The 13,937-nt window shown below is 39.3% G+C and overlaps 1 protein-coding gene across 1 annotated transcript; it reads left to right on the forward strand.

Annotated features, from left to right (window-relative positions):
• Positions 1-9,250: 9,250 nt before the first annotated feature.
• Positions 9,251-11,926, forward strand: tubb2b (tubulin, beta 2b). Its single transcript, XM_080894215.1, has 4 exons — positions 9,251-9,409; positions 10,359-10,467; positions 10,559-10,669; positions 10,752-11,926. Exons 1-4 carry the CDS (start codon positions 9,353-9,355, stop codon positions 11,810-11,812), a joined length of 1,338 nt encoding a protein of 445 aa, XP_080750341.1. The 5' UTR covers positions 9,251-9,352; the 3' UTR covers positions 11,813-11,926.
• The last annotated feature ends 2,011 nt before the right edge of the window (positions 11,927-13,937 follow it).

A 13,937-nucleotide genomic window follows, 5' to 3' on the forward strand; every position in this document is an offset into this window, starting at 1 on the left:
CAGTCTTGGACCAAAAATACAAAAAAAAAAAAAATCTCTAATCTTCCATAAAAAGCAGTATATGTCCTGATAACATGCTTTCTTAACTGACGCCTCCCAATGTGCCTTTCACAACCTGTACCCCAACAATGGATTGGCTTTTCCAGCCTTTCATTGGGTTACTCAGATTTACCAATTAGCCAGTTGTAATTCAGAGAAACATGTAGTCCAGCAGAATATTCAATTTAATCTAAAACAGTTTAAATGTTTACACAATAAACAAAGCTCTAAAACAAAAAAATCACACCAAACTAATATTCTGCCTTGTGACAACAATGCGGCAGCTTTAAGTTTGCTTTAAGCAGGAAGAAAAGATTTCAAGTTCACTGATTCTGATCCTACTGCATAATTTTCATCTCAGCGACTGACAGGTGCGCATGCAGATGTTTGACGATTGGGCCTTTCCCTATCACATCTTCATTCATTGTTCTTCAGTGACATCCACACTTCCATACCAGAGACACCTGCACTTAGAAAAGCTAGTACCTGAAATGCTCAAGTGTTCTGCTGTATCAGCCAGCTTTATGTAAACGATGTGGCAGCCTGTGGAGGCCAGTACATCACTAAGTTGTATGTTTTTCTATCCGGGTATGGTTTTACTTCACTTGCATGTGTGTTTGAAAAACCAGATGCTTTCGAGATGGTAATGACAGTTTGATGAACATCCCCAAACAAGTAACTGAAGTGCACTGAAATTCTCTGTTTTAAAGAGGCTATAGAGACTGTGTTATCTCTCTGCAGATCGTCTAATGTGGCATATTTCAGCCTTTTCCTCACCCAGTTTCCTTTTTGCCTCTTGACAGCCATGCTTCCGCTAAGACCATTTGTGGTAAGGCCTGCCACTTTTTCTTTTGTCCACTGCCTTTCCAGTTTCTTCACATTGTTAAAGTACACACTGCAGAGCATGCAAAGAATGTGCGATTTTTTGGAACAGCCCTTTAGACAGCAAAAATCTTTGGGATTTTTCATAGATTCAGCTAAAAAAATGGGAACAAATTATGTGTTTTTGTGCTGCTAGAAACAAAGTACCTAAAGATACTATTTAAAATGGATCCTTTGTTAATTTGACTGTTATTACAAATTCACCCCTTGAGTTGTTGGCCATTTCATGCTTGAGTCGTTCATAGTTCAGTATTAAATCACTTAAAAAAAGATTCCTCTAAAAATGGTCAGCTAAAAGGAAGCTGAGGAGCTCCCTCAAAGTAAAATATAAAACAATTGGGTTTTATGTAAAAACGTTTCTAATAAAATGCTTAATCAGTTACACATTAGTTTTCCTTTAAAAATAATTCCAAAAAGCACCACAAGATGGCAACATAACACAAGTGACACGATTCACCTGCTCTGTAAGTTTCAGGGAGAGAAGACCACAACCCTATCAGTTTGAAGATTAACAATAAAAATTAAAAAAAAAAAAAAATCAAGTATCACACTCTAATTTTACTGGAAAAGGGTTAAACACAATAGCATTTAAAAAAAAATTCTTAAGATTTTTTTTTTGTTCAGCTTATCTTTGCTTCCCTGCACATCCAAGCATTTAGACTTAGAGAGACTTAGAGCTTTTTATTGTCATTGTGCAGTTTCTTGCACAGCGAAATTGGGTAGCTGGACCACAATGGTGTAAAAGTAAGAAGAAGAGAAACCAATATACAACGAGGGGGAAAATAAAATAAAATAAAAAGCAATGTATATGTATCCATATATGTGAGTGAAACTATGGTGTATGTGTAAGAAACAGTAAAACAGAAACATGTGGGTCTGTATACAAGGGCAGTTATATAATATAATAAATAAATAAGGGTGGAGGGGCTATGGTCATTTATGGTGGAGATGGTAGCTCTGCTGGGACCAAAATATTGCACATGAGCCACAAATATTGCACATACCAAGGATATTGCACAGAACACGGAAAGACTGAGATATTGCACATAGATGAACAACAGCAGTGTCGATGTGTTGGGGAAGTCTTTACACACTCTTAGTTTGCATTAAGAGTTCTGACAGCCCACAGGAAGAAGCTGTTCTTTAGTCTGTTGGTTTTGCACTTGCAGTTATTTCTGCCTTTAATCTCAAACAAAACCCTTTTTACAGAAGATCAGATGATAAATACACCTTATACCAGACTGTTACCTTAAAGAAGAAGATTTAGGTCAAATTTGATGTGAATGGAATTTGTAACATTTTAACACAGGTGTGGCATACTGATGGCAAACATCAAGCAACAAGCTGTCAGTTATGGGATGTTTGGCAGTACAAGTGTAAACTGTTGGTTTTGTTTTTAAAAAAGGATAATGAAAATGATAAATATATGTGTAAAGATTAGCCCAGAACATGCTTAAAAACACAGTGACCGAATCCATAATACATATAAACGCTGTATTCATGTTAAAAATCAGAGATTTTGCTCAGAGCCACAGTGTATATAAACGGTGAACTACTTCCATGTCTGAAATATTAGTCTGAATACGCACCAGTACTGTCATGGTGACAGTACTGGTGAGGAAAATTAGCAGATAAGAATGAATATGCTCTTTGTCTGCCTGATTTGCTTCCTGCCACTGTGAAGGTACAAGGTACAAGTGATATGCTGAAAAAACTTGTTGTCATCAAAGAACTGCAGGTTTGATCTCAGTGATGTATCCTCATGGAAGAGACTCATGATGTAATACAAGATCAAAACTAGAGTTGACCATTTTATTCCAAGTTATGAAGCAGTGACAATAAAATATTTGGTGATCAAACGGACAAAGGGAGCCCTCTTGTGGCCACAGATTCTCAGAAACGAGGCTTTGAAATAGAAGCGAGCTCCACCTCCAGACACAAAGAAAACCTGATTGTTTAAAGCTTCCTTTGTAACTTACTCTTTGATGACCCAGCTATTTACTGCTGAATAAAACAACAAAGGAGGAAAGTTGTTTTGTTTTGTTTTTTTAATGTAGGCATCATCTGTTTGTGCTGTGGTTTTACCTTTTCTATCAACACCTGCTGTGGATTTCGGGCATGCATGTAACAGCATTATGATACTTCTTCAGTTATTTCACTGTGGTGAACCCTTTGATTTTATTTGCACAATAATCACTGTATGCTTTTTCTTTGTCATCTTTGAACCTCTAATCTTTTCCCTGAGTCATCTGGTTTATGCATTTTATGTAAACCGAGCTGCTAGCAGAACTAAAAAGTGGTAAATTTACTGAACATAATGCAATTAGGAGAGAGTCTGGGGAAGTCACACACTTTGTGCATACTGGTGATTTTTGTGTAAATCAATTTGTATTTTGTTTCCTAAATAATTTTATTAAAATACCATATGGAAATATTTTTGGGTCAAGAAAAACCTCAATACATCTAATCTAAACTTTGTCTAATTATCTAATCTATCCAAGTACAGCCGTGTAAGTGCTGCTAATGTAGATGACAGTGTTGCAGAGCTGAAGACCTGTGACTAAAGTGTAGATTTATTTCATGGTGCAGCAAAGGCAAGTTTTTCACTCATAGCAGTAGATACAGTATGCTATCACAGTATAGCATACCCCAGTACAACACAGTGCAGCCAGCTAGGCCCACAGCACCATTATCCCGCTGGTATATTTTTGTAACGTGATATCCTCCATGAGCAGGGTGGGTGGATGCGCTGCGGACTTTCCCTGGACCATACTGACCATCATTAGCTCTTAATGTGGTGAATGCCGGGATGTATTAGCATCAAATGGACTTCCTGACTCAACTCTCTGGAGACAGGCGAACAGATACAATGCTCATGAAGGCACATTACACATGAAGGGAAAAATCAAAGGTTGGATGCATTTGTCCCTGTCTTATTTAGATACAGGGAAAACATTTCCTCCTGTTTTAAATGTTTGAATTAGCCCACATTAGAAGCGTTTCGAGCATGAAGGGTCTTCTTAAAGTCAGGCCATCTCAATAAGATTCAAAACCTTCATTTAGTTTCTCTTTATTGTTCGTTTATTTATTTGTTTTGCTTTTTCAGCAATGGTTGTAATGGGACATAAACCGTTAAAAAAGTTCAACTTTCATGTCATCGATCCACATAACATTTTCATCAAAGTCTTGGGGATCATCAAGATGTTTTTTCTGGAAAATGTCAGATGAGCCTTTTTGTTCTTTTTTGGTCAGCAGTGGTTTTTCCTTTAGGACTCTCCCATGGATCCCAGTGTTGCTGCCCAGGCTCGTTATTATTGTTCAACACTGAGACAAGGAAGCCTGCAGTTGTAGTTGTTCTGGGTTCTGGTTAATGGCTTTCATTATGGGTTGCTTTAGTACCAAAGACTTCTGTCCGTCCTTCTACACCAACGCCTCAGTCCTTTCCAGACTGACAGAAGTGTCAGTGACTTTGAGTCTCATCTGTTCTTTAAATCAGGGCGTGATGTCACAGGCTGGGTCTCTGACCCGGCGCTCTGAGTTCATTTTGTATTTGTCTCATTTTAGATTTGTGATTAGTTTGTGTCATTCCTATTTAGCTTTAGTTAAGGAAAGGCAGTTATTATTTATTGTTTCCTTGGTTTCTATGTTTGAGTTCTTGTATCGTTCATCACGTGTTAGGTCTGTTAAGCTTGTCATGTCTAGTTTCAGTGTTTCCTGTTTTATTTTGAAGGAGTCATGCGTTCTTCGTTCATTGTATTTAGTTTCACTTCCCCTGTCCTGTCATTAGGCTCATGTCAGTCAGCTGTTCCTCCATGTGTTCCCACTTCCCCTAATCACCTCCTGTGTATTTAAGTCCTGTGTTTTCAGTGGCATTGTCAGATCGTCTGCGTTGTTTGCAAGCCAAGAAGTTGTGGCACGTTTCCTCATGTCAAGTCCATGTTCCTGTTGTAGGTTTTTAGATAATTTAGCTCACCCAGTTTAGTTTATTGTTAGCTTTGCCTCTTGTTTACAGTTATTTTGCCTGCCTCAATCAACGGCTCGTTTTCTGTTATTCAAGTCATGTTTCACATTTTGTTTTCGTCTGCATTTGGGTCCACCCTTCACTCTACACACAGTCAGCCCTGCTGTTTGTGACACGTGATTTGTTCTCTTTGGAGATTTTTTGGTCTTCACTTTAGCAGACAGGCTGTATTTAAGTAATTTCTTGATTCAACAGGTCTGTCACATATAGAAAGATAACATTCACAGTGACTTTAATGGCTAATTTTAGAATCTCCAATTAACCTAATCCCATGCATGTCTTGACTGCATGGGATTAGTTCTTTTCAGAGAACTTGAAAAGAACCCAAGCAGACACAAGGATAACATGCAAGCTCCACAATGCATCGCCTCAGACTGGATTTGAACCCAGTGTCGCTCTCTTATTAATGTTATGATATGATTCATATATTGTATTATTGCATGTGTTTATATCTTTTCACATTTCACTTCTAAATATGTTTGTATGTAGTGGATGTTTCCAGAAGTTTATTCATTTTATCTAATAAAATTTTAATTTATAACTGGCCCTAATATTCCCAAAACCATCATTAGGAATGGTATTGGAAGAGTGGCTGTGAAGAAGTCATTCTTACGAAGCAGAAACAGTGAAAAAGGACTGAGATATACCAAAATACGCAAGATCTAAACTTAGAATCAGTAGTACCAGGCCTTATGGAGTGATACATCCAAATTAGATATTTGATCTCCAAAAAATTGCCAGTATATACAAAAGACATATTGGACAGTAGAGATGTAAAACAATGCGTTTGTGTAACCAACTGCCTCTGAGAAGGTTTGGAGTTTCATATCAGGCAGTGATATTGTGGATTTTGTCAGAACTGATGGAATCATTAACACTGTTGAAGAACAAAGGTGGTGTGTGTGTGTGTGTGTGTGTGTGTGTGTGTGTGTGTGTGTGTGTGTGTGTGCATGACTCAAGACTTATGCACAGTACTGCGCATCTCTGTAAAAGTCTATGCTGTCTTTTTTCCCCAGCTTAGTCAGAGTTGATTTCCCAGGGTTTTTTTACAAAGCCACTACAGGGCGTAACCCATAGTGTGTGTGTGCGTGCGTGCGTGTGTGTGTGTGTGTGTGTGCGTGTGCGTGTGAATGTGAGGCCTGAATGGGCTGTGGTGAGACTGACTGGCTGAATGCTGCTGCAGTGGGAGGCAGTAACCTGATAGGAGAGTGAATCAGTGTATTTCTCAGCAGAGGCAGAACATTAGTCCAGCTGTTCCTGTCTAACACCGTCTTCTCCGATAGCCTACTTCCTACTGTGTTTGTGAATTTCTGTATCTGTGTTAAAGCTGCACAAAACTGGTGGAAATAATGCTGTCAGTATCTTATATTGACAGCAATACAAGATATAATTCAATATAAGTCATGCATGGTTCATATACACTACATCTGTAAATCATTTCTGACCTGTTTTTATTGTACAACTTGTTTTACATTGAATACCAGCTTATTCTTTAGAATATTAGTTCCTAATGAACCAAACATGGACAAAAATGTAGACTAGAGATGAAACGAATTCACGTGGCAATAGAAACCAAGTGATTTTATTCAGACAGCAGAAACTGTGAAGACTAACACAGACAGAGTTGTTAAATCATCGTTTAACAGAGTTATGGTTTATAATCTTTTTAGCCGCTCATTGCTGGTGCTGGATCTCTGGAAAAAGAAAGCTCAGTTTCATTTCAGTCATGTAAACCAGGAGGCCCTAAACTCGCATCCCCATCTTCAGACACTGGAAAAACGTTATGTCCCACAGCTTCTATCGTCTGTTAACAACAAAAAAATAACTTCAACACTGAGCTTTATTTAAATAAAGATGCAAATGATTAGCACAATACATTTGTAAGCTTTAGTTCATTTTCTCTTAAAAAAGCTAAAAGTTCTTCATCTGGTTTTCCAAGAACCAGATTTAGAAACATCGTGTCACAGAATCCATGTATCCTGGGTTGGGCTGTGGAAATGACTTTTTCTAAGACCATATTACTGAAACGAGCTGATTCAAAATTCTGTTGCACTGGACTCTATACTGTGGAGACTGCAAATTAACATACACAGTTGCATACACAATATGTTCTGTTAGACAGTGACAGTTGTGTTTTATTTCTGTGTGCGTGCGTGTGTCTCCCAACTGCATCTGTCTCTTTAATTTAATATTGATCTGGCTACTGGAGGCTGAATGCTGCAGTGTGCTGAGACATGCTGAGTCATAGAAATAGAAAGCCACAAATCACTGAGTGCACACACATTTCATGCCCCACCAAAGAAAGAGATCAGTGAATAATTGATAAGTAATTGCACACAGGCAATAAGAACAATAATGACCCAGATCAAAAAGGATACAGAATTTGCTTTATTGTAATGATCTGGTATCTGGTTGATCTTATCAGAGCCTGGAATTACTGAGATACTGAGGCCATTAGTCCAAGTTGTTTTTTCTCCCAGCAGGGCCCTACCCAGCCAAACATAATCTCCCTCTAAAAACCTTCGATTATAATTATTATTATTTTCTTCTATGCATTTATTGTTTTTACTCCAAACAGAATCTACAGTCACACACATTATTCTTCAATGGTGCAATTCCAGATGTGGATTGGAGCTAACTGTTAAATTAATAATGTTAAACCTACTCTTCTTTCCCAGTGTGATTCATTTTAAGATTATTTAACAACAAGTAAAAAACTATAATTAAACAATAAGTAAAAGCAAAACCAATAAAATGATCCTAGGTGAGATCTGATCTTTGGCCTCCAAGTCAATAGTCAAGCGTGAAGGTTTTTCCAGCACGTCTACTCTGATCAAACATCAGCTAATGCAGGATTCAACCTTGTCAATTTGATTTCACAGAATTGAAGCCATAAATTTACTGATAAAAGTTCATGGTACAAGGCAGGGCCGAACTGGGTACATCTCCATGTTGGTAACTTCCTGCAAATACACCAGAAAACAACAGCCCTCTGCTCAGCTATGAGAAGCTAACTGCTCATTTGTTTGTATCCTGCCATACTTTCTCTGATGTAGCTCTGCCATTGCGCAAACAGAGAAGGCCTTTGTGTGTCAGATTACAACACATACAATGCATGAGAATAACCTATATTGTATGATTTAAGCACAGCAGAGTCTGCTTGTACTCTTGTCCATCCAGGCCCAGGGTGAATGAAAACAAAATTAGATTTAAATAATAAGTGATATAAAAACTACTCGACTATCATAAAGGCAGCACATCTGTAAAACATTTTGTGAAGAACTGAGGCCATCCCTGTGTCTGCGCCACAGTCACATTGGCCCCTTGACATCCAGATTATCTATTAATAAGCATGTGTGCTCTCATTTGCTTTTACTCATTTAAAGCACCCAGTTCTAGATTCAACATTTTGTGGTTTCACCACACCTTTTACACCCATTATTGTGAGAATCAACAAGAGGAAAGAGCTTCATAAGATGAACACCAGAAACTTGGTGTAAAGTGCATGTTGCTTGTTGTAAAGGTATAAGAGGCTGGCTCTTTGCCCTGAATCAGTACTCTACATCATTGTTTTATTAATAATGTGCTAAAAATGTAAAGGGACTGCAGGTTTCCCATTTCAGTTGTCATTATGTTGATAATCCTGTAGATTTATTGTTCTAATTGTTCCTAAATGTAACGATTATTTTCTTTACTTGCTGCTACTTCACACATTAATGCATTCTTTATAATAGTAGTACGGGTTTACAGCACGAAATCCACTCATAAACCAGTAGAAAAGGGAAAGAAAATGGTAAATGAGATCGCAGAATCCAGCTGGATCTGTCTACACCCAGGCCTCAGACAGGCATAACTGAAAATCACTGCCCAGCCCTCGAGTAAAAAGCAAGGCGTCTGAAAGCCATGGTTAGCTCTACTGCGACAGCTTCCGCTATATTTCTGATAAAATGGTCAGCCACGTGGACTGTTGCTGCTACTAGCAGCCCACTCGGATGACTGTTTTATATCCTAATGAATCGAAATGCTCTAATTTACTCGATGAGATGAAACCTCTAGCTGTCTGCACTAGCAGCTAACACTAGGATGTCAAAAAATAATCCCTACAGTGTCGCATTTTCTTTCCACCATCACGAGGAAGTAGGTCAACGTCTACAGATTAGACATTAGTCATAGGTTTGAGATGAAAATGATAGGCAGACCGGTTAGACCAATCAGAGATTAGCACATGAACCTTTGATTGGTTTACATTTGTGTCTATAAAGGAAGTGTTCGCTTATAAGCCAATAGGCACTTGCGTTGACGCCTTGAGGGCGTTTCCTGGACGTATAAAGTAAAGCGTTGAGGCATTCGGTACGCACTTCAAGTGAACCAAAGTCTGTCGTTGTAAGTCGTACGCTAACTCCAGTAAATATGAGGGAAATTGTCCATCTTCAGGCCGGCCAGTGTGGAAACCAGATTGGTGCCAAGGTTAGTGACAATATGTGTCATTTCAGGACGTTATTAAGTTGCATTATTTACGATCAACGTGTTCTTTGCACCAGAAGCCTGTGCATTGTGCTCGTTACGTCCCAGAAGCCACACCCTGGGAATATCAACGTGTCCTACTTAAATGTTGGCTAAGAAATTAGTAAACTATAGACATAACTATATTTTGAGAACTTTGTAGGACCGTAATATATCGACGTCTAATTAAATAAAATGGAAAAATAAATGTAATGTTCAACAGTTTAAAGATTTCCCCGCAACCCTTTGTTTTTGTTACTTAGATCAAAGAAAATTGCTGATTAAACTGAATGGTAACTCTAATTAACGTTTTTACGTCGAATTGACGGAAACTGAACTTGGCCATTGTTCTCTTGGTGTATGCTGCACTGCGGAAAAAAGGGAAGTAAAGCTAAGGATTGTCGACTGAATACGCAAAGCCTTAAGTAAAACAGCCCTATAGACTAAAAGATTGCTGGGTTTGTGGGTTAAACTATAATTTTAAACATTTTGTCACATAAGTCGGATTATTTTTATTTAATTGCAGTTACCGGCTTCGTGCGGCCTACTTCGTGCTTTTGCTGCAGCCCGGCTTTTTGCCTGTAGTGGGCGGTTAGTGACGTAGCAAGGAATGTTCGAATTCATAACCATAGCAGCCAATGGCGTATGAGACCGCGCGCGCCTATGGCAGAACGGCGGGAACTTGTCGACCATTTTAAACTGAACGTCAAGAATCAGGCGCGTGGCTTCATCCATGTTTATGATTTGTAAATGTAACCCTAAATCACATTACTGCAACATCAAAACCACAGAATGTTAAATATAGTGTAGTGTGCCTCTTAAAAGAACAATAGACCAGGATGAGATTGCTCTATTAAGTCACTTTTTTTTTTATTGCTCCCTCATTTTTGCCTTTTATTTGTATTTATTTTAGTTTTGGGAGGTGATCAGTGATGAGCATGGCATTGACCCAACTGGCACTTACCATGGTGACAGTGACCTGCAGCTGGACAGGATCAATGTCTACTACAATGAAGCATCAGGTAAGTACATCATCCATACACCTGGGCCTAGGGCTGTATGTGGGTTTACTGATATTTAACTGGACTTTTATTTATTTATTTTAATAATTAGGTGGCAAATATGTGCCCCGTGCTGTCCTTGTGGATCTGGAGCCAGGCACCATGGACTCTGTGAGGTCTGGTCCTTTCGGCCAAGTCTTTAGACCAGACAACTTTGTTTTTGGTAAGTTGCATTATATTATGTCAAAATTTCTAAATTACGTTGCACTATGGTTACTAAGTTTAGTCTGGATTTGTTTATGCAGGCCAGAGCGGTGCTGGTAACAACTGGGCCAAGGGTCACTACACAGAAGGTGCAGAGCTGGTGGACTCTGTCCTGGATGTAGTGAGGAAGGAGGCAGAGAGCTGCGACTGCCTGCAGGGCTTTCAGCTCACACATTCCCTGGGTGGCGGTACGGGATCTGGTATGGGCACACTGCTCATCAGCAAGATCCGTGAAGAGTATCCTGACCGCATTATGAACACCTTCAGCGTGGTGCCTTCCCCAAAAGTATCAGACACAGTTGTTGAGCCCTACAATGCCACATTATCAGTTCATCAGCTTGTAGAAAACACAGATGAGACCTACTGCATCGACAACGAGGCCCTCTATGACATCTGCTTCCGCACCCTTAAACTCACAACCCCTTCGTATGGTGACCTCAACCATTTGGTCTCTGCAACTATGAGTGGCGTCACCACGTGCCTCAGGTTCCCTGGACAGCTCAATGCTGACCTTCGCAAGCTGGCTGTAAACATGGTGCCATTCCCTCGTCTGCACTTCTTCATGCCAGGCTTTGCTCCTCTCACAAGCAGGGGTAGCCAGCAGTACAGATCACTCACTGTACCAGAGCTCACCCAGCAGATGTTCGATGCCAAGAACATGATGGCTGCCTGTGACCCACGTCATGGTCGTTATCTGACGGTGGCTGCCATCTTCCGTGGGCGCATGTCCATGAAGGAGGTCGACGAGCAGATGCTGAACGTGCAGAACAAGAACAGCAGCTACTTCGTCGAATGGATCCCCAACAACGTCAAGACTGCAGTCTGCGACATTCCTCCCAGAGGTCTCAAGATGGCGGCCACCTTCATTGGTAATAGCACGGCAATCCAAGAGCTGTTCAAGCGCATCTCCGAGCAGTTCACTGCCATGTTCAGGCGTAAAGCTTTCCTTCACTGGTACACTGGTGAGGGTATGGATGAGATGGAGTTCACTGAGGCAGAAAGCAACATGAACGACCTGGTGTCAGAGTACCAGCAGTACCAGGATGCTACTGCCGAGGAGGAGGGCGAGTTTGAGGAGGAAGGTGAAGAGGACCTGGCTTAAGTTTACTGTTGCACAGCTGTTAAGTCTGTTTCCCAGTTGTCTGTTCAGTTCACTGAGGTGTTCTCCTGTCTTGTTGTGTCTTGTCATTGTTCTGAATAAAACTTAAAAGACATATTTCATGTTTCTTTTTCTTTTCCTAACTAACTTAATATTTGCAGATGCTCTACACTGTATATAAAGTGTAGTTTCTTGACAACACTGTAGTCAGTGCAACAGTACACAAATAATTTTAACTAGCTTAGTTTATACAGTATTTTTGATGAAAGCTGGCTCTTAAACTGAATATAATCTTCAAATGGACTTAAAAAAATGCAACTAACAGATCATGATGAGCAGTTTCACTATTAATTTGCATTTTCCAAGTCTCACCAGTTGCAGAAAGTGCTATCTCTGCCGAAATAGCTGTGCTGTCTACATTAATGTGAAAAATATCACTTGTGAGAAATTCACAAGAAGCACTAAATACTTTATTGATGTACTTGTGTAGGTTTTTTTTTTTTAAGTCAGTAGGGGGCAGTGTTGGCTAAGACATTCTCTTCCATAAAATGTAGGTGGAACCTTGTCCAGCTGGCAAACCAGGTCCTGCTTTTCCAAAAAGTGATACACAAACCCACACTATCAGGGAGGAAAAAGGAAGTGTTTAAGTTAAATACTGTAATATAATATGGGCTGCCAATATAAACTATTTTTAAAGGCACCTGTTTCAAATGCACAGCCTTCATCTGTGCACAAACCCCCAGCCTCAGAGGCAAATGAATCTGTTTCTGGCAACTTCACATGGAAATCAACCAAATGTAAGGCAATCTCAACAGAATCCAAAAACGACGAAGGCAGTTAAGAATACAAGTCACCTGAAAACCTGAAATTAGCTTCATCTGAATCAGGCCTGAAAAACGTTATTTTACTTTACTTTGAAGTGTTTTTTTTTTTCTTTGTTTGTTTTTGATAAACTATGTTTGTAACCTTTTTCTTTTCATTTTTAGTGGGTGGATCTCCGTGTTCATATAGAGTCTAACGATTAGCCTTTACACAGAGGATAGCGTTAAACAGCTGTCCCAAGGACATAACATAGACTGAGTCCTCTAAATGTTTTACTGCTGTTTTGACTTTGCTTTCACCAAGGCTGTAGCAGAAACAACCTGAATTCACTGGGACAATCTGGACATAAGCACATGTGTGGTATGTGGGAACATGAGATAAGACTCTTCTAATGGGTTGTTCCCCATGGCCTCAAGATTAGTCATCACAGAGCAGAATAAAACCCAAATTCTAATAAAAAAGGAAAAACTCCCTTTGAACAGGAAGAAACCTCCAGCACAGGGGCAGTGAGGGAAGTGAGACACGACCAAAGCACACTGTATGAGAGAGCCAGAGATCAATAACAAGTAATGATTAAATGCAAATTGGTGCATACATCTTTAAATCTTTGATTAAAGGGCCAAACATATGTTTTAGGCATCATTTTACACAACATTTTTGGTGCAGCTGGTCGCTGTATCCAGTTACTGCCATATCTAGAGTTACTATAAAGAATGTGAAATCACAGTCAGAGATGGATAAAGATGTAAGAAAGAGAAAATAGGAGAGGAAGAAGAGATGTTATCATTTAAAGGTAAGGACAGCTCAGGAACATTTTACAAACTAGAAATTTAAAAACTTACATAAATTGTCTAATTTTTTAAATGAGATGCTAGATCTGTAGAAGATAGAAATTTGTGATTTTTTCATGTTGTGAAAACATACTGAGGTATAATAACAAATGTTCAATGAAATAACAGGAAGCTTATTCAAAGGATAAACAGGTTAGCTTTCAGTACTGTTTTGCATTTACAGTAATGCACTATTGGAGCGGTGCACAGTGGCTGCAGTGTTAGGTTACATAAAGGGCAGTTTAAGTTATTAAACACTTTATATTATAACCCAATAGTCAGACAACCCCTATGACGAAGCACTTGTTCACAGTAGGAAGGAAAAACTCCCTTTGAACAGAAAGAAAGCTAACCATCTGCCACGACCAATTGGGGGTGAGGGGGAAGGAGCCAGAACAAATGACACACTGTGGAAGAGAGCCAGAGATTATTAAAAAGTAATGAATAAATGCAAAGTGGTGTATAAACACAGAGAT

The sequence above is a fragment of the Rhamphochromis sp. 'chilingali' genome (genome assembly GCF_963969265.1).
Source record: "Rhamphochromis sp. 'chilingali' genome assembly, chromosome: 10".
Taxonomy (NCBI): Eukaryota; Metazoa; Chordata; class Actinopteri; order Cichliformes; family Cichlidae; genus Rhamphochromis; species Rhamphochromis sp. 'chilingali'.